We start from the raw sequence: 21,604 nt of genomic DNA, 5'->3' as shown, positions 1-21,604 counted from the left end.
GGACCTGGGGAACCGGGGCCTTCAGAGCTGCACAGGTTCTCCAACACAGCCAGCACTACGGTGACACAGATGTCACTCAGGTCCACGGAGGCTCTGTCAGAGGGACCTTCAGCCTGGGACCACAAGGCCTGGAGCAGCCTGGGAACCAGGACCAGCACCACCTCAGCTGTGCTGCTCAGGTTGGAGTAGGGCTGGAAGGTTAGGGTACGAGAGGTGCTCCACAGAGCTCTCACAATCTCATCATTGCTAGAGTAAGAGACAGGTCTGATGAGAGCATACAAATAAACATTCTAACATACACACTACATACATGCTACAAATCACATGAATCATAAATAGATACTCTCTACATCAATGTTTCACAAACAGGGTTTGGAGTCCGTGGCATAATTAGAGGGGGTCCGTGTTTAATAAGTGTTTTAAAATATATTCAAAAGAAAAATAATAGTAATTTGATAAATGTGTAAAAAATATGTTGAAATAATATTGTATTGTGTCTCTAGTATCTCTCCCTCTTATACTCTATACAGGTCCTGTGGACTCCCCCTGTCTCCTGCAGGCCACCCTGTAGCAGGCCCTGGAGAACCCCCCCCGTCCTCGGCCAAAAGTCCACCCTATGGCTCCTGGTAAGGCCCCCTGCCTCCCCATGACTAGCTCCTTCCCACTCTGTGTTGTCAGCTGTCCCTACCCAGCCAAGCCTACCCATTTTTTTGAGTGTTGGCTGTAAGCCGACACACCATGAAGAGGGAATGCCAAGTTATGCCTTTATCCCTTTGTCGGGTTAGTGACCTGCAATTCTATGTTGCTACCACAAGAGGCAGTGGTCCCATAACATCAAAACAAAAAGACAGAATTCCCAGGTCAGCGGTGGCCGAGTGGATAGTGTGCTGCCTATCACCGCGAAGGATTCAATCCTTGGTGTGGACATACTAAGGTACCAAGACATATTTTGTCACTGGATGTTATAGAAGATATGTAACGAGCGTGGGTCATATTTGTTAATTATAGACCCTTTTACAGCCTAGTCAGCACAAGTATGCGCGCGCATTCTTGAAACAGTAGCAGAGGAAGACAGACGATCGGTGTCGGCCTAGTTAGGAGAGGCGCTCATATTTACAAGTGTCAGATAAACATGAAACTCCTCTTACCCAAGCAAAAGTGTCTATTTTAACAAATGCTGAGTTGAAGCTTCAAAGCACCACAGAAGACTACCTCGGAAAAATAATTTCACTCAGACAGAACGCGTCTAAATAAGTTATTTATTGGTAGCGCCGATGCTTCAAAACCCAGCATTTGTTTAAATAGACCCTTTTGCTTAGGTAAGTGAAGTTTCATGTTTATCCGACACTTGTAAATATGCCACAGATTGAACACGGTGCCCCGTTGAACCACTGTTGAACAGTGTTATTTGAACATTTGCGGACACTCCAAGGTGGCGTGGACCACTCAACTCCAATCACCCTCACGTTAGTTCTGATAAACCTGACTTGGACTTTCTGTTAGGTTGAATTAATTTTCCTTTTATCTTATTAGGAGACAAGCAGTGTCAGCTGCCGGTCCCTCTTGTATTTAATTGTGTTTTTGCCCACAGAACTGCCACTCACTGAATGATTTTTTGTTTATCACTATTCTTTTAACTGACTAGGCCAGTAGGGTCTGACACCAACAATCATACCATGGTCATCTGGCCCATTCTAATATTTGGTTGAACAACAACTAAACCTCTTCCCCATGTCTACTTGCTTTATACTGTATACTAAGTTGCAGCCATGTGATTCGCTGTTTGGAGGAGCAGGATATTTGCGTCAACAAGCAGGTGTAAATACCTAATAAAGTGGCTACTGAGTGTAGCTCCATTATATGCATACTGTATCAATCATAAAACTCTTTGTTAGAAGTGAAAACAAATACTCAAATGGATACAATGTCACTAAAATACTGTAGAACATTATAAACACTGCTTTCAATCTGGTTTTTAATTCAGTTGAATAATTCTTACAAAAACAGATCTTGAAAAGAAGAGGTGATTCTGAATACAGTATCTTTACATTCATTAAAACTACTTCCAGTTACAGGCTCCTCCTCTTGCAACCAGAACCAATGGGAAGGATGGAAGAGTGGTGGAGCAATCCTATTGGTGCATTCGACTTCATATATCTATCTTTAATATTACAAATATATAAATGTCAATCTACAGTGATTATCAAAATGAAAATAGTGTAATAATAATAATAATAATAATGAAATGATGTGAAACAATCCTGTCGACCGTTCCAGGCATCATCTACTAGAGATAATACTCGCCTGCAACTCAGAGGCAGTACTGCCTCTGTACAAGCATGCACGCGCACACATCCATCCACACGCAAGCAACCAAACACACAACTAGACAGACTAAACTTCTTAACCCCTATAGGATTTAGGCTGTTTTCGGTTGAGTTCATATTGCTGAAGTATATTAAACATAAACATGATAATCAATTAAAACAGCATCGGAACACTGATCTGAAGTGATCTGACAGACAAATCACACAGTAAAACATACAGGATGCATCATGTATTGGAGACACCAGTTAAAAGACATCTTCTATAGTGCTGGAACCACTACTAATTCTAAAAAAAAACACAAAAAAAACGAACACACACCTCAGAGTAGAACACACACCCTGTGTGTATGTGTTGGTGTGGTTCGTACAGGAGCCAGGTGGTCCCAGCAGGTGGGAGTAGTGTGTGTGTACGTAGTGTGTGTGATCATTCTAGAGGCTCTGGTGTCTAAAACACAAATGCTGTACAATTACAATCATAAATAGATCTACCCCGGATGAAGCAGAGGAGAGTCGGTCTAAACTACCGCTGCCAAGTGCCAAGTCTTTCCATCAGGGTGGAATGTGATTGGTTAATTCAGTGAGACAGATACAGGAAGTGAAGAATAAACAAACATTTCCTCCCGAGAGCTGGGCCTGTCCAGCAAACACACATTCATCCTCGCTGCTTCGCTGGTGGGAGAGAATCTGCAGCTGAGTGTGTGTTTGTTTGTGTGTGTGTGTGTGAGTGAAAGAGAGAGAGAGAGAATGCATTTGAGGCACAATATGTGTACTTGTTTGTTTAAGCTTCTGTGTGCTTCTGTCAATGTGTGTGTGTGTCCCTCAGCGCAGCCAGGAGGAGGGGACCCACTGCGGCTCAGTGTCCAGTTTGTTGATGAGCCTGAGCAGCTCCTGGAAGGCCTTGTCCTGGTCCGTGTTCACGATGGCCGCGTCAAACAGGTGGCCAAAGTTCTGCTCCATCTCCCGGGCCTTCTCTATGATGTCACGCAGCTCCTCCGGCTGGGGGGGTGGTAATATGGGGGGGGGGACGGGTGTTAGCAAGGATGGTGGAGAGGAGGGAGGGGGGTTGGAGGGCCGTTGAAAGGGGGGTTGGGGGAGGGGGAGAGAGGAGAGAAACAAAGCAGAGTACAGTTAGATGACTAACGGAGGGGGGGATCAGTTCTACAAAAGGAGCTAGGTCAACACAGACAGACATACAGGCAGGCAGAGACGAACAGACAAGCAGGCAAACGGACAGACAGACGGGTAAGACAGACGGGCAGACTGACAGGCAAATGTTACCTTGGGATTTTTGCTCTCCTTGGCCAGTAAAGCTCTCAGTCGTTCCTGGGAGGGAGGAGCTACAAAGATGATGTAGGGCTTCAGGTCTGAACTACGCAGTACCTTCAATGACTGGAGAGAGAGGTGGGGGGGTGAACATTCAATCAGTTTCCATCTGAATGTGTGTATGTTATGTGAGAAAGAGAGAGAGAGATGAGGGAAAGAGAGAAAAGAGGAGGGGGGACAGAGAGAAAGAGGGACGAGAGTGGAGGAGCCAGACTGACCTGTGTGTGCAGACAAAGCAGACAGATCTTGCCCGTGTTGATGAGCTGGCGGACCGAGTCGCTGCTGGTCCCGTACAGATTCTTCTCAAACTCGCCAGACTCAATGAACTTCCCCGCTGCCGCGTCCGCCTCGAACGCCTGCCGGGACACAAAGTGGTAGTCCCGCCCGTTCACCTCCGCGTCCCGCCGGCTCCGCGTGGTGTCTGGTCCCACAAACGCACCAGTCACACCATTAGAACACAGGCTAGAGGACAAAGGCACTGACACCACCAACAAATTGAGCCAAAAAGCATTGAACCATTCAAGCACCTTGGCTCAAAGATTGTCCATTGAAACCAATAGACAACAAAGGTTTTCTATAGGTTTCATTTGTTTTTACAAATGGGAAAAAAAACAGTTTTTGTTCTTATAGAAACACGCCAGCTTTTGGGGAAATTAGCCGTTAGCCTAGGCTAATGTTTCAAATACATTTACAGTGATTGAGCTAATGGCTCTAATGGGTCTCAATGCTTCCTACTGCACGCGCAGAGAAGAAAAGGGTATATATCTTCTTATCTGACTCTGGGGAAGATGGCAAATAAGCTAATTTCCCCAAAAGTTGGCGTGTTCCTTAAAGAGCTTTACTGTTGCTTTGGAGGTTCCATGTGTAGCGGTCTTACGTGGCACAGCTCCTCCGAACCGCTCCGGTTCGCTGGACAGCAGCCTCTGACGCAGCTCCGTCTGACCACAACTGGGCGGACCAATCAGAGCGATCGGGCGCTTCCGATTGGCTGGCTGGTGGTACAGGGCCATCTCCTCATAGGTGAGGATCTCCTCGTTGTCGTAGTCTGAGGAGGAGAGGAGAGTTTACACTATGACCAACAGCTTTCATATCAACGCCTAGCCTGGCTCCAGACCCTGAATCTGAATTTTCGAAATGCGATTCAGGATCTGGAAAGGCTCTCGTCCAGAGCGATATCTCTGTTTAGAATTCCAACCAGGCCAATCAGTGTCCTATGAATGTGATTTCAAATGCTGTGATTGGTTAGGGGATGAACTAATCGCTGAGAACTCCCATCTCGGAAAACGGCTGCAATGGGAGCCTGTTCAGACTGAATAAAGAAGTGAAACGAAATGCAATTCAGTCTGAGTGTCAGGCTAATCAATGCCCACAATTAACTAGAACTAGAAACACTGTACCAAGCACACGTCAGAGCAGCCTACATCTCCCAGCCTGCCCTGCTGGTCTTATCATCCTGAGCCTACGGGTCTGTCCCAATTCAAGGGTTGCATCCTAACTAGGTCGCAGCCTACGCGGTCTACGTAGGTCGCGTCCTTCAGGCCAGGTAGGCCGGATATAAACGTTTTGTGAAATGGGACGGTCTAGCCTACGGAGGATTCCCAACTCGTCATTTTGTTGCCTAGGTAGCCCCAAGCACGTGCCAAGCGCGGCGCGTGCCAGTAGCGCGACCTGTCCTGAGGTAACTTTGCGCGACCTGTCCTATTGTTATGGAAACACCACAGAAAATGGCTATCTAAATCGTCTAAACTCGTAGATACAGGCGTAATTTGGATAAAGTTTCCACATATTGGGATTCTATGGTGGTACTATCAGGCATGACATTTTATTAAAACGTAATAATATTAAGATCAAAGCGGTTTAAAAACGGTTTAAAATCCGAGCAATGGCGGCTGGTACAGGAATTCATCTGGACCGAAACGCATTCTGGGAGGGAGGCCGCGAAGGCAGGCCGCGAAGGATCCATCAGTTGTACCCTTCAAATTCGTCAAATGTAGGCCGCATTTGTGGGCTGCATTCGGAGGACTCTTCGTAGGCTGAATGAATTGGGACAGCACTTGTCGCCCCGCTGTTGCGTAGCAGCCTTCAAATCCGGCCTAGGTAGGATGCAACCCTTGAATTGGGACAGACCCTACATATCCCAGCATACCCTGCATGTCTTACCATCCTTCAGCCTACATCTCCCAGCCTGCACTTCAACCTCTCCCCCAGCATGTCGTGCGGGTCTTACCGTCGTTCTTGTGGGCATTGTAGAGCAGCTTCTTCCTCTTCTTCTTGTTCTTCTTGGCGCACCACAGTTTCCCTTGAAAACCAGAGGTCAGATGTGCAGGTTTAAACCTCAGTATCTGCCAGGTAACTGATGTACAACTCTTAAAGATATGGTATTTATGACAGCAGGTGATTTGTAGATCAGTCAGGTGGCCTAAGCACCCAGGGCTGTCTGCGTGGTTTCTGACCCCTGCAAACATACAGACTGATCACCACGACAGACTATGGTTGTCAGGTTAGGGTCAACTGTCTGGTAGAATATCACCAGGGTAGATTATGGTTGTCATGTTAGGGTCAGCTGTCTGGTAGAATATCACCAGGGTAGATTATGGTTGTCATGTTAGGGTCAGCTGTCTGGTAGAATATCACCAGGGTAGATTATGGTTGTCAGGTTAGGGTCAGCTGTCTGGTAGAATATCACCAGGGTAGATTATGGTTGTCAGGTTAGGGTCAACTGTCTGGTAGAATATCACCAGGGTAGATTATGGTTGTCATGTTAGGGTCAGCTGTCTGGTAGAATATCACCAGGGTAGATTATGGTTGTCAGGTTAGGGTCAGCTGTCTGGTAGAATATCACCAGGGTAGATTATGGTTGTCAGGTTAGGGTCAGCTGTCTGGTAGAATATCACCAGGGTAGATTATGGTTGTCAGGTTAGGGTCAACTGTCTGGTAGAATATCACCAGGGTAGATTATGGTTGTCATGTTAGGGTCAACTGTCTGGTAGAATATCACCAGGGTAGATTATGGTTGTCAGGTTAGGGTCAGCTGTCTGGTAGAATATCACCAGGGTAGATTATGGTTGTCAGGTTAGGGTCAGATCACCTGACTTCTCCGGCTCCTTGTCCTCCTCGATGGTCTGCTTCATCGCCTCTCTCTGTTGCTGGAAACTCTTCCCTAGAGGGAGGGATGGAGGGAGAAGGAAGGGAGGAGGGAGGGAGGGGGATAGGGAGGAGGGAGAGGGGGAGAAGGAAGGGAGGAGGGGGGCGGGAGAGGGGGAGGAGGGGGGAGGGAGAAAGGGAGTGGGAAGGAGAGAGAGCGGGAGATGGAGGAGGAAGGAGGGAAAAAACGAGGGGCAGTTCATATCTTCAGATCTATGGTTCAGGTCTCATCTGGTATATATAATCTGTGTAGTATGTCTTACCAGGCACCAGTCCGGCCAGGGGCTGGTTGTCCTCGTCTCCGTCCCGGTAAGCCTGCCACCAGTTGGGGTCGTCCTGGCTGATGATGTGGAGGATGTCCCCCTTCTGGAAGCACAGGCCCAGCTCCCGGCACGGCACATACGGGTCGTCTGAGGGGTCGTAGTCAAAGTGGGCCTTCACATGGACCTGGAGCGCAAACAGAATATAGGGGTGAGGTAGGAGGGGTAGAGAGGTGAGGTAGAGGGGTGAGGTAGGAGGGGTAGAGAGGTGAGGTAGGAGGGGTAGAGAGGTGAGGTAGGGGGGTATAGGGGTGAGGTAGGAGTGGTAGAGAGGTGAGGTAGGGGGGTAGAGGGGTGAGGTAGGAGGGGTAGAGAGGTGAGGTAGGAGGGGTAGAGAGGTGAGGTAGGGGGGTAGAGAGGTGAGGTAGGAGGGGTAGAGAGGTGAGGTAGGGGGGTATAGGGGTGAGGTAGGAGTGGTAGAGAGGTGAGGTAGGGGGGTAGAGGGGTGAGGTAGGAGGGGTAGAGGGGTGAGGTAGGAGGGGTAGAGAGGTGAGGTAGGAGGAGTAGAGAGCTGAGGTAGGGGGGTAGAGGGGTGAGGTAGGAGGGTATAGGGGTGAGGTAGAGGGGTGAGGCAGAGTGGTAGAGGTGTGAGGAAGGCGGGTAGGAGGGAGGTGTGCACTCACCACAGTCTCTTTGACAGGGGCAGGTTTGCTCTGAGGGCTGGGGATGAGGATGAAGGTGAGGGTCCCGTGCATGTCCGCCTGACGGGTGAGGAGGAGAAAGAGGAGACAGGATAAACGTTACCTTCAGTGGCGTAAATGTCGTCATCAGAGGGTGTACGCGTCCGTTTGGGAGTATAACCCAGGCCTAACTGTCCCGTCTCTCTCCCTGTCTCACCAGGATGTCGAAGACCTCGTTGACGTCCTTCCCCCGGATCTCTGTGCCGTTGATCTCCAGGATCTCGTCTCCCTCGTGCAGCAGGCCGCTCCGCTCCGCGGCCCCGCCCTTCACGATGCGGCTGATGATCACGCTGTCCATGTCGTTCCTCACCGTGGCACCCTGACACACACAGAGACGCGCACACACACACACAGACGCGTACGAGATAGGCAGGTTCAGTGTGCAGGGGGACCAGAGCAGTTCAGAGTGGTACAGAGTGGTACAGAGTGGTACAGAGTGGTACAGAGTGGTTCAGAGCGGTTCAGAGCGGTTCAGAGCGGTACAGAGTGGTACAGAGTGGTTCAGAGTGGTTCAGAGTGGTTCAGAGCGGTTCAGAGCGGTCCAGCGCCTCACCAGCGGGATGTCCATGGCCTTGTCGATGCGGACGATCTTCACCGTCTCCCCCCCCCACTGGGTGAGGGTCTCACACGGCCCGTCGGTGGGGGCTAGGGGCTCCAGCTGCATCTCCTGCTCCGCAACACAGTCATGGGCCAGGAGCAGGGACTGCAGGGAGCACACACACACACACACAGTATGGGACCACACACAAAGACAAACACACACACACATATACACATACACACATAAATATGGTGGCACACACAAATACACACACATAAATATGGTGCTGTCACGCCAAATAGTGTTCGGTTGCTAAAATGCGTCCGGGTGATGTAATCGGAAAGTCGGAATGTCGCAAACGTGACGTGCTAGCATTCCTGACATTCCTGAGTGGCATTTGCATGTTGGCTTCACCTCAGCATTGTAACAATAGAACACCATTCTGAGCTGAAGCAAACGTGCTAACGCTACTCAGGAATGTCAGGAACGCTAGCACGTCAGGTTGGTGTACCAACGACATTCCGAATACACCACCCGGATGCGTTTTGGCAACCGGACGCCATTTGGCATGACAGTGGCACGCACACACACACACCCACACAAACACACAGGTGAATATGATGGCACTCATGCACACACGTGCCAGTACCTGTAAGTGTATGGAGGAGAGCAGCGAGTGCAGCTCCAGACCCTCCTTGTGCTGACTGGACAGAACCGTGGACTGGACCTGGAGAGCCCCAGAACACACTGCTGGTTAGACACACACACACACGACCTGGAGAACCCCAGAACACACTGCTGGTTAGACACACACACAGATGACCTGGAGAACCCCAGAACACACTGCTGGTTTTAGACACACACACACACACACACACACACACACACACACACACACACACACACACACACACACACACACACACACACACACACACACACACACACACACACACACACACACACACACACACACACACACACACACACACACACACACACACACACACACACACACACACACACACACACACACACACACACACACACACACACACACACACACACACGACCTGGAGAACCCCAGAACGCACTGCTGGTTAGACACACACACAAACACACAGATGACCTGGAGAACCCCAGAACACACTGCTGGTTAGACACACACACACACACACACACACACACACACACACACGACCTGGAGAACCCCAGAACACACTGCTGGTTAGACACACACACACGACCTGGAGAACCCCAGAACACACTGCTGGTTAGAAACTCACACAAACGACCTGGAGAATCCCAGAACACACTGCTGATTAGACACACACACACACACACACGACCTGGAGAATCCCAGAACACACTGCTGGTTAGACACACACACGACCTGGAGAATCCCAGAACACACTGCTGGTTAGACACTCACACAAACGACCTGGAGAACCCCAGAACAAACTGCTAGTTAGACACGCACGCACGCACGCACACACGCACGCACACACACACACGACCTGGAGAACCCCAGAACACACTGTTGGTTAAACATACACGCATGCACGCACGCACACACACACACACACATGCGCACACACGCACACACACACACACACGCACACAAAGATGAACCCCAGAACACTGCTGGTTACACCCACACACCGATGCGTTGTGTACACACAGCCATGCACACATACTGTATTTTTTGTTAGACTGATCTAGCAGTAGATTGTTTGATAGCATGTGTGTATCCTTGTGCATCATCATCACAGAAAGGAGCTATTTCTGGCATAGATAAGGCTTGCTTACTGATGCAATACACATGTTTCGCCAGCAGGCTGCGCTTTGCCTCCAAACTGATGTCGAATGCTGAGGTCCTGGCTCAGGTTAAGGCTAGGGTCAGGTTTTAGGTGAGGAGTCCCATCTAGACGCTACAGAGTCATCTCTCTGTCTCTTATCTGGAACGGGAGCCCGATGGGCAGGGCCCAGAGTGTTAACGTGACCAATCAGCTCTTCAGATTGTTGTCGTTGCCGGGAAGAGAACAGAGAGGCTGTTGTCCTGCTGGCCTCATTACCGTATGGGGACCACCCTGGACCCAGCTGATCTACAAATTCCCGGACTCTGGAGGAGGAGGTACTGGAACTGACGCTAGCCCAGGGGGATGGGTGGGAGGAGGAGGAGGAAGGAGAGAAGGGGGAGGGGAGGAGGGAGAGGAAGAGGGGGGAAGGAGGAGGGAGAGGAGCGGTGGTGCCTAGGGGTAAGACGTTATGGAGGTGGTCTTACCTCCTGAGCCAGGGTGAGGGCGTGGTCTGTGTGGGGATAGGGCGGGCTGGGGCGGTTCATGTTCAGGGCCACGGCGTTGTGGATGTCCACAGCCCTCTGGAAGTCCGTCTTCTGGACCAGCTGCAGCACCAGCTCGATGTCCGCTTGGCTCTGAGAGTCTGTGAGACAGCCCTGCACCTGCTTCAGAGAGAGGAGGAGATCCTCCAGCTCTGCTCACACGCACACGCACACACACATACACACGGGTTAGATTGTTAAAGTAAACACACATAGTTAAGAGAGAGAGGGACTTCTCACCTTAACGCTTTAATGTCGGGACGGACAAGCTGCGCGTGTGTGTGTGTGTGTGTGTGTGACACGGAGAAACTTGGAGGGAGTATTGTGCTACCATCTTTGACTATAATAACGCTGACAGTGTCTCCTGAAGAGTTTCTCATTAACTGACACCCGCCTCTCTCTTTCCCTCCCTGCTCCTCTCCCTCTCTCATCATGTCACTCTTTCCCTCCTTGCAAATTCCTCACGCACCTGCTGCTTGACTTCTAGAGCGCTGGCTGCTCCCCCCTCCTCCTCTCCTCCACTCTTCTCCTCTCCCCTCCTCTTCTGGGTCCTTCTCTCCTGTCCTCTTCTTTCCCTCTCCTCCCTCCATCCCTCGCCTCTCCCTCCAGCTCCATCCCTCCCTCTCATCTCCCTCCATCTCTCTCCTCTCCGCCCCCCCCCCCTCCTCCTCTCCCTTCATCTCCTCTTCTCTCCCCTCCCTCCTCTCCTCTGCCTCCCACCCTCCCACCCTCTCGTCCCTCGTTCCCAGACCAGACGGGCTCTCAGCAGAGGTCTGACAGAACACGACCCCCTCAGAGAGATTTACTACTGGAATGCACCAGAGGCTCGCACTGTGTGTGTCTGTCTGTCTCTAATGCATGAACCCACTTGGGACTGTGGTACAAGGTGGAATACCACAGAGAAACTTCACTGGCATTTGACAGAAGTTAAGGAGATTTTGTTTGATTCCTCAGCTCGATTCACTCCCCAAAATGAAACAACAACAGAGTGGACTGACCCAGCACCACAGAACAGACTGACCCAGCACCACAGAGCGGACCGACCCAGCACCACAGAGCAGACTGACCCAGCACCACAGAGTGGACTGACCCAGCACCACAGAGCGGACTGACCCAGCACCACAGAGCAGACTGACCCAGCACCACAGAGAGGACCGACCCAGCACCACAGAGCAGACTGACCCAGCACCACAGAGCGGACCGACCCAGCACCACAGAGCAGACTGACCCAGCACCACAGAGTGGACTGACCCAGCACCACAGAGCGGACTGACCCAGCACCACAGAGCAGACTGACCCAGCACCACAGAGAGGACCGACCCAGCACCACAGAGCAGACTGACCCAGCACCACAGAGTGGACCGACCCAGCACCACAGAGTGGACCGACCCAGCACCACAGAGCGGACCGACCCAGCACCACAGAGCGGACCGACCCAGCACTGGCCAATTCATACTTGATTACTGCAATTCTCTTTATACATTTAGTACATATTATCCCTATCCTAGCCTCCCTTCATTGGCTTCCAATTCATTTTAAGATTCTTTTGATTACTTATAAGAGCAGTGGAGTCCAGGTACAAATCTAAAGGTGATCAAGCTTCTTCAGTGAGAGCTGCTAGGCTCTGGAACAGACTGGCAGAAGATATTAGACTTGCTAATTCCTTATTCTCCTTAAAAACTCTTCTGAAAACTCATTTTTATAGACTTGCATTTAATTAGTGTCACCATTTTCCCTGCACAGTATTTGTTTTATTGTATTCATTTAGTACCTTTTATACTTTGATTTCTGTATTAATTAACCTATTACAGTATTTTTTCTCTTATGTAAGCACTTCTTACTGCACTGTTTGAAAGGTGCTATAAATACAATTATTAATATTATTATTTAATGAAAGCACTAACCCAGCACTGACCAACCACAAAGCAGCCTAACCCAGCATTGACCAATAGGAGACTCACCCAGCAGGGCGGGCGTGCCCAGGCCAGGTGCCAGTCCCAGCGGCACCCCTGGTCCCTCCACGGGGTCAAAGGTCGGGTTGTCGATCCCCACCTTGGGATTCTGGGCCAGCTTCTTAAGGCGCATGGAGGCGTTGAGGTCCAGCTCCTGGCGCTGACGGCCTTCCTCCTCCCGCCTCCTCCTCAGGTCCTCCTGGTGCTGGCGGATCCTCTCCAGCTGGGCCGAGCGCCGGGCCGGGAGGGTCCGGGACCCCAGGTCACCGGGACAGTCCACTGCCATCTCCCTGTGGCCCTCGCCACCGGTCCCCTGAACCCCACCCTCCGAATCTGTCACATGACCGTTCATGTGGGACGTGGTCATCACAGTCTCTCCTCAGTCTCTCTGTGTGTAGGTATTTGTAGCTGTGTGTGTGTGTGGGGGGGTCGTTGGTTGAGGTGAGTCTCTATGAGGGCAGCTCTGTGAACTGGTCATCCATGACACCTGCACTCAGCACTCCAGCACCTGGAAGAGACGACAGCAGACACAGTTAAACACACACGCCACACCACACACACACACACACCTGTTACCAGACTTGACCAGCTAGCCATGAATGATACCATTCTGCTTGTTTACTGTGCAACATATCAACTTAGTCCTATCAGTTGTCAAAATGAAATTCCAACAAACTGGTTATGCTAGCCAGCTAGTGTTCCCAAATAAATGAGCTTGTTTGAAGTGTTATTTGATTGCCTGTCGACGTCCAGTCACGAATGACGGTCCCAGCTTATAACTTCAGATGAACAAAGTTCAGTTTTTGTGAACACTTTTTTACCAACTCAACAATATAGTAATCTAGTTACTTTATGTAGCTAGCTAGAGATATTAGCCCCAGAATCATTTTACAACTTGTTTTTTCAGCAGTTAATGTACACAGAAGAAGAACGCAGCCCCTGACGTAAGCGGCTTGGTAAACGTGAAACCAATCGGTGAATACCAACGTCATTAAGCCCGCCTACCGGAACAGTTCTGCTGCACTGAACCCGGTTGTCTAACCGTGCCGAGAAATTTGTGCTGGGCATGGACTGAGCATTCTGCGTCCAGGTGGAAACGCCATCGGAACCGTCTGGCCCCACTGTGGAAAAGTGTCTGTAGTATCAAGCCCAGGCCTCTGTGTGCTTGTGTGTGTGTGCACAGCAGACCGTGTGTGTGTGTGTGTGTGTGTGCGCACAGGGGACAGCAGATAACCTCTGATCACCTATGCTGCCTTCCAAAAGTCATTTTCACATTCCACTCTCTCTCTCTCCTCCCCTCACTCTCCTCTCCTCCTCCCTCCCCTTCTCCCCTCCACTGTTTGGAGATTACTGGACTGCGACGGCCCCTACTACGCATCACCATGACAACAGCTTTGTCAGCGGGCAGGAGGTCCCTAGCCTGAGAGAGAGAGAAAAAAAAAACCCACAAAGACACAAACACTCAGAGGAGGGGGAGGAGTGTGCGGAGAGGAGAGGGAGGGGCTTACCATCTTGTCTGACCTGCCAGCTGGGAGGGCTGTCCGCTAGCCACCACTGGCTGATTGTTTACCTGGCTAACTGGATCATTGACTGTCACTTGCTGACTGGTTCCCTGGCTGAGTGGCCCTCCTCAGATCAACAGGCTACAGCCTGATCACTCAGAAGGAATGAAGAGGACTTGGGGGAGAGAGAGGAGGGGAGGTAGAGAGGGTTTGAGGTGGAAGGGGGGGATGACCGAGAGATGAGGAGAGTAGAAGTGTGTGTGTCCCTACAACAATGTCTGTTGATATTAATAAACTATATATCTATCTATCTTGCTGTGGCTAAGGAGGGAAACACGCTCTGACTTCACACACACACAAACACACACACACACACACACACACACACACTCCCCTGGACTGGGTGACAGAGGACAATTCCCATGATGCAGCAGGCCGGAATGCCGGTCAGCCTGGGAACAGCATTCCAGAGCAGAGCAGCATAAGGACCTATTGTCACTGCCAGGAGAGGAAACTGTGTGGGAGTGTGTGTGGGACTGTGTGTGTGTGGTGTGCAAGATCAACTATGAACTATCACTATTATAATCTGAAGCAGATGAAGCCGGTTTAAATATAGCATATCAGTAGACTAGACACACATGCTTGCTATTCGCTGACTGATACACACTTCAGAGCTGGTTGGACTGTTGCGAGCTGTGGTTAGCTGGTGTTTCTTAGCATGATCTCATGTAGCAGTTAGTAGTGTTAGCTGGTATGTAGGACCCCTAGGTAAATAAGAGACAGAAATTATGGCCCATTTCCACCGCAACAAAGAGTAACTAGTCGGTTCTACTCTACTCGACTTGTTTGGGCTTTCCACCGTGCAAAAGGCGCGTAGAGGCGAGGAGAAGCGTTACTTTAGGACCTTCTCCATCGAGGTTCTAAGCAAGCTGTAGCGAGGTCATGCAAACACTACAGAATGCTGATTGGTCAGAGAGAATTGTCTCTCACCGACTACTAGCCTGCTTCAGCGACTGCTAAAGTTGCCAAGCCTCGTATTTATTTCCATGGGAAAATATATTTTTTCCAGCGGATATCTTAGTTAATACAAGACTGATTGATCTAGGAAAGCAGTTTTGTGTTTGTCGTTTGTCGGAATGTTATAAGTTATTCCAACACTGTGTTGTTCAGGTGTTACTCTACGTTCTACTGTTCGCTGCAGCTGATAAAACCGGACTCAGTTGAGTTTCAAAGAGGATTAACAGTCTCTCCTGTTAGTTAGCCATGACGCAGCGCTACAGTATATAAACTGCCGTGAAAGTGCATTTCCACATGTGAAGTTCTTTACTGCCAAGTGCCATCTTAACTTACTGGCCAAATGGTGTGACACACTGAATAAAAAACTGCAGAAGAACATAAAATAGCCTAATCTAAGAAAAGGTTGACCAGAACATCCAATCAAAAGCCATTGTAACATCTCACCAGGGACTACAGATGTAAACTAGCATTTTGGCTGATAAACATTGCTTTGCTTAAAGACTCCCTCGCCAATAAAAAATTAAAAAGGGATAAAAAATGGGGACTGGAGTGGGAGTCATTTTTGTTTTTCCGGGTTTGGGGTGAGAAAGGATTCATTTTTTATTCTCATGGGATTGGGACAGGACAGGATACCTTTTGTGGGAGTGGGACAGGATGGGAGTGAAAATCTCAACCTCTATGTTGAAAATGTCAACCTCTATCTGCCACTCTGCCTTGACTGAGCCCTACCTCGTGGTCTTCGAAGAACAAATGTCTTATCATCTCAGGTTTAACACATAGACCAGAGCAATCATAAAGGAAGCTTTCATGCCATGGTGGGTGTGGTTACTGCCCCCTTTTTGGGTGAACAACTTTGAATTTGAATGGCAAATTCAAATGGATGGCAAGTCCCGCCCCGTCTTCCCCCAAAAAGCGGGATGTCCACATGGGTGTACTTCCTATTTATTACAAGCTGACGTGATGGTGCCCTGGTCTATAGAGCTAATCTAGACAGGCAGGACCCTCCCCTCCCCCTTACAAACACACCTCCTGAGTCCTGACCTGAGCCATCTGCTCCTCTGGGGCTTAAGACACACAGACACACCACACTTTTTTGTTTTAAGTCAAGCAGGTAGCTTATGCCCTTGGCTGTAAATGGTAAATAAATTGCACTTACATAGCGCTTTTATCCAAAGCGCCCGTCATTCACCCATTCAATACACACATTCACACACCAATGGCGGTCAGCTGCCATGCAAGGTGCTAGCCTGCTCATTGGGAGCAGTTTGGGGTTCAGTGTCGTCTTGCTCAGGGACACTTCCTACATGCTGTTGGGAGGAGCTGGAATTGAACCGGATGGCTACTCTCCTTATCCTTAAGGCCTATGGTGTTCCCCCAATTTACTTCAGGCCATAGAGACCATGTATTCGAACACAAGGGCAAGGGTTGTGACGCTGGACGGCAACAGCAAGGATTTTGACATCATGGTGGTAGTGTTACAAGGGGACACCCTCTCCCCCTTCCTCTTTATAATAGTCCTGGACTACGCACTGAGGCAGGCAATCCAGGGAAGAAAGGAGGATCTCGGCTTCACGATAACCCCTAGGAGGTCGAGAAGGTATCCCACTGTAGTTTTAACAGACCTGGACTACGCCGATGACATCAGCCTGATATCTAACCACGTGAGGCAAGCACAGACTGCTTCAGAGTGGAAAAGCAATGTGTTAAGGTGGGTCTTGGACTGAACGCCAAGAAAACTGAGGTCATCAACTATAACACCCCGGAACATCTGCCCCTAATGACAGCTGAAGGTACTGCTCTGAAGGAGGCTGACGTCTTCAAATACTTGGGCTCTTGGGTCAACTCAACGAAACAGGACCTGAAAGTGAGGAAGGCGCTCACATGGAGGGCTCTAAACGGCAGGAGTACCGTGTGGAAATCCAACCTCCCCTGTGAAACTAAGCTCCACTTCTTCGACGCCACTGTGGAGGCCGTTCTCCTGTATGGCTCCTGGACCCTGAGCCACTCCCTGCAGAGGTCGCTGGACATATGCAACACCAGAATGCTACGTGCAGCACTGGACTGACATAAGTCATAATGCGCATTAGGGCTGGGTTTAAAAAATCGATTAATCGATTCTGAATCAAATGATTCAGAATCGATTCATGACTCCCAAAATCGATATTTTATTTAATGAATGAATGAATGAATGAATAAATGAATGAATGAAGTTCATTAATTCATTCAATGATTCATTCATTCATTTTTGGAAATCAGTATCGATACCCAGCCCTAGCATTGATGTGTTGCATAACTTGGCAGTCATGTAATTAAGGTTACAGCTTAAAAAAAACAGGTTTTAGTAACACTAACCGAATCGATATTGAATCGAATCGAATTGTGATAATCGATTCTGAACCTTGTGAATCGGAATCAAATTGATTATTGAAATTCGAATCGATACCCAGCCCTAATGCGCATGTCAGTATTGAAGATCTCTACGGAGAGAGGCCAAGGGAGAGTGGGAAGATTGCAGCAAGGAGAATGAGGCTGGCTGTGCACTGCTACACCGTGAGCTTCCGGCCAGCAAGCTGGTGTTATGGGAGCCATCTCCATGGCGCAGACACAAGTCGGGAGGACGTCCTACTAAAACATTCGTGGACATAATCAAGAGGGATGCGGGAGTGGAGACCACCGATGAGATCGCCAGGTGTATGGAGGACCAGGATAACTGGAGACAAAGACGGGAGGCCCGTCTGTGGACGACCTGACTCTCCCTCCTGGCCTACTGACACCCCTTTATCTGTGTGTGTGTGGACAAGCTGTGAGTCAACACACACACAGCCAGAAGGCATACCTTAGGCCAAATGAGACTAAACCAGTAAAACCAGACAGTGGGAGTCACCAGTCAGTAAGCAGTTCAGCAGGCAGTTAAGCAGACCGCGTACTGTCAGGCTGATGCGTGAGCCAAAATGTAAATAAACTGATCACATGACCCTCCAGCCAGTCATTGCTGCATCCTACCCCACAGCCCTACAGTCTAAATATAAGGTGACATGACAGTGTGTGTGTGTGTGTGTGTGTGTGTGTGTGTGTGTGTGTGTGTGTGTGTGTGTGTGTGTAACCTTCGCTGTCACTGGGGGAGCAGAACCAGACCAGTCTGCTATCTCCTCTTGAACTCCTGGTTCACATTCCAACACCACACACTCTCTCTCTCTCTCTCTCTCTCGCCACATACACACACCCTGAGTGAGTCAAAATGAAGACTCCAGATTCCAGGGAGCTGAGAGTAGTAGGGCACGTACCACAGCGTACCAGGAGGAGGAGGGAGGGGGACACACACACAATACATTCAGATACATAGCCGAGCACACTAGATTAGGAAAGCATTAGCAAACTTTTGTGTGTGTGGAGTGCCTTAGGCCTGATTCTACAGCTACAGTAATAGGCCACAACCTTCACCTTGCCGTCCAGAGATAAGAGAGGTAAGGGTAATATAGTTAATGTTTAAACCAGGAGACTACACTTCCCCCCACACACACTGTCGGAGTACACTTCGGCTAGCCACCAAGCTCGGCTAGCTCTGTTAACATACTGTAGGTTAGCTCCCAAGCTAGGCTAGCTCTGTTAACATACTTTAGGCTAGTGCCCAAGCAAGGCTAGCTCTGTTAACATACTGTAGACTAGCTCCCTGGCTAGGCTACATGTAGCTCTAAGCTAAGCTAGACACTAGACAGGCAGATAAGCGTAGCAGGGCTGGGGGAGCAGCGTAACTGAGCTGGGGTGGGAGTCTGCTAGCGAGCACAGAAGGGGCTGAGGGCTGGGGCCAGTGAGAAGGGTCAAGAGGCTGGGGGTAAGGACTCCAGTGTAGGAGGAGGTTAGCTGGGGGCTGGCGAGCTAGGGGTGCAGGATGAGGGGCCGGCCAGGGCCTGATTGCGGTGTGATTCTCCTGCCAGTGAGAGTCTGACGGGGCATTCCTGAGGACAGATGGGTCAGAGAGAACACTGGACCACTGTGTGGTGCTGGACTCAGGCCCACTCCTGTCCTATCAACCCCCACCTCTCACTGGCCTGAAGAGGAGTGGAGGAGTGTGCAGGACAGGGGGGGGTGAAAAGATGACCTCCAGCTTTTTGCTGTTCATTGTACACCTGCATGCTGACGAAGTGCAATAGTAGAATAAAATAAACCTAAAATATCCTCAGATGTCACTATTACATATTGGTGAGAGTGAGCTGTGTGTGTTTTGCCTCTCTCGCTCTCTCTCTCTTTCTGTCTCCCTCTCGGGCTATTTCCTAATACGAGGAAGAAGTGGGTGGATTAACACTGTTGCATGCTGGGATGCCAGTGGGGAGACCCGAGGTAAAAGGAGAAAGGAGTCTTCCTGAAACTGCAATCAACCAGACTGACACTGAAACTGAGATAGAGAGAGATAGAGGGGGAGAGAAAGAGAGACAGAGAAAGGGAGCGATGGGGGGGGACTGGACTAGCCAAGCTTATATAACCTGTCAAAAGAACCTGGATTCCAGCTGATAGACTAGACCCTGTGATGTCTTGGAATAACCATGTGGGTCCAGGTATTACACCAGATCCCAGTCACATCCAAGTATAAGCGGTTCAGGCACAGCCAGGTTTTAAGGGCTCAGGCAAACAGACTGTTCCTGTAACAGGTGGCGCTGTGTAGCTCCTCAGTATTGCTCTTCCACCCCAAAGTAAACTATGCTGGGCTTGGTCTCGGGTCGTCTGACTTGCCAACGCACATGCATATGACCACTTCTCAAACACCACTTTAGACAGCTACATTACCGGAAAGCTGTATTTAAATTGAGTGAGGCATAACTTTAAACCAATTCAACTTGGTCACATACCCATAGTCATTTATAAGAAACTGACTCTGGTAGAGAGAACATTCCCTGCTAGGGGTCTAACGCTTTGCAGGAGACAGAGTTTGAGGCCAGTCAGACCATGGCTATCCCTGAAGAGCGGAGCCTGAGTAGTCAGTGGAGGCAGTGATAGAGGATACAATAAGACAGATGGGGGTTGTTGAGGACAGCCAGTGTCAGCCAGGCCTCTGGCTGGTGATGATAAGACTGTGTGTGGTGTGAGAGTGTGTCACTGGGGGAGCCATAGTATGTTGTGTGTATGTGTGGGTGTACGTAAGTCAGATAAAACCATCTGCTAAATGAATAAAATGTAAATGTGTGTGGGCGCTGGGCGGTGTTAAGGGGTTCTATAGCTGGTAAATATGACCACAACCTCTACCGCTTCTTGCTGACAATTAGCTATAACAATGCAGAAGGCATTCTACATTAAAGAAATGTGGTTGTTATGCGGTCGCCAGGTTCAATAAGTACTGGGTTAGTCACTAAGTGTCGGAGTGACACAGTGAGATATGAGGTGAGTGTTGGCCAACCCTAGCCTGTCATGTCCTGTGATTTAAACATAACAAAAACAGAAACACCCACACACATTGTTTAACAAACGAAGTAACGGTAGATCTAGCTAAGCTTGTCTGATCCAACAAAACCCTTGTAAACACCCCCTAGTTATTAGCTGATTTGACTAGGGTGTCATTAATTGACGTATTAGAGGACCAAATCTAAACTGCTAGCCAACAAGAGCTAACGGCTAGCTAGCTAGCAAACGTTAACTAGCTAATTAACTAAACGTCGTTACTTTATCAATACCTCGCTAAGAAATTCGTACCTCGATAGCACTATTATAATACATTTCCGCAGCTAGCTCGGCGAGTTACTTGCAGATAAGTCACCCAAGGTTTGAGGGTATGAGCAAACAGAGAAACAACCGAAGCACCGCCGAACAAAAATTGGGACGTTTTCCGTTGTGACAGGGACCTCCCCTGACGTCTCACTGAACTGGACACTGTTGCTGTTTCAACTAACCTTGAACAGTTAAAAGGCAGATAAACAGCTTAGCTACTAGCTAACAAGGTTAACTATGTCTACATAGATAAAACGTAACGTCCACGCAAAAACGGGTTGACAGTTCACCCTTGCTCAGTGTAGCACAACATTAGCAAGCTAGCTAGGCTAGCTAGCCTTCCTGGCAACCTGTTGCAGACAATGCCTGTTCAACATTAGACATGAAGCGAAATACTCACTCTCCTTCGTTACGGTGTCGTTTTTATTCCCCTATAAGAAGTATCCAATATAATCGCACGAGTCTTGGAAGAGACACGACAGGAAAAGGGGACCTAATATAGCGAATTTGCTGGATAACTTTTGTACCACAATATCGCCTCTCCTAGCTTTCTCCTTCCCGTGGCTTGTCCCTCCCGACTCGGGGCGGTGTGTGGACGAGACGAGCATCAGACTACACAGCGTTCACAGCGTCCATGAAACAAAGCCAGCCATTGGACGCTGCCACTTTACAGAACCTTGGGAATGAAGCCACTTCGCCAATGAGATGTGTCGTCACATTTAGAGATATGGGTGACGAGAGAGGTCAACAACTCATACAT

General features: G+C 49.4%; 1 protein-coding gene across 1 annotated transcript; it reads right to left on the bottom strand.

The window, feature by feature from the left end:
* Positions 1–1,987: 1,987 nt before the first annotated feature.
* pals1a (protein associated with LIN7 1, MAGUK p55 family member a) lies at positions 1,988–21,417 on the bottom strand. The gene is made up of 14 exons (XM_084437912.1): positions 21,245–21,417; positions 12,638–13,136; positions 10,620–10,828; positions 8,985–9,062; positions 8,348–8,497; positions 7,952–8,113; positions 7,738–7,815; positions 7,058–7,241; positions 6,739–6,810; positions 5,878–5,949; positions 4,528–4,695; positions 3,869–4,071; positions 3,606–3,716; positions 1,988–3,323 (listed from the first exon to the last, which is right to left on the bottom strand). Exons 2-14 carry the CDS (start codon positions 12,993–12,995, stop codon positions 3,147–3,149), a joined length of 2,022 nt encoding a protein of 673 aa, XP_084294038.1. The 5' UTR covers positions 12,996–13,136; positions 21,245–21,417; the 3' UTR covers positions 1,988–3,146.
* Between the last annotated feature and the right edge of the window lie 187 nt (positions 21,418–21,604).

Source organism: Borostomias antarcticus (genome assembly GCF_949987555.1).
Source record: "Borostomias antarcticus genome assembly, chromosome: 5".
In the NCBI taxonomy this organism is placed as follows: domain Eukaryota; kingdom Metazoa; phylum Chordata; class Actinopteri; order Stomiiformes; family Stomiidae; genus Borostomias; species Borostomias antarcticus.
This window is presented reverse-complemented; position numbering and strand designations above follow the sequence as displayed.

Excerpts from the sequence above, each read along its gene's own strand:
- pals1a (XM_084437912.1), bottom strand. The coding sequence starts at position 12,995 with ATGACCACGTCCCACATGAACGGTCATGTGACAGATTCGGAGGGTGGG. Across the intron at positions 8,114-8,347 it reads AGGCCATGGACATCCCGCTG|GGTGCCACGGTGAGGAACGA; the intron begins GTGAGGCGCTGG and ends TGTGTGTGTCAG. Across the intron at positions 5,950-6,738 it reads CAAGGAGCCGGAGAAGTCAG|GGAAACTGTGGTGCGCCAAG; the intron begins GTGATCTGACCC and ends CTGGTTTTCAAG.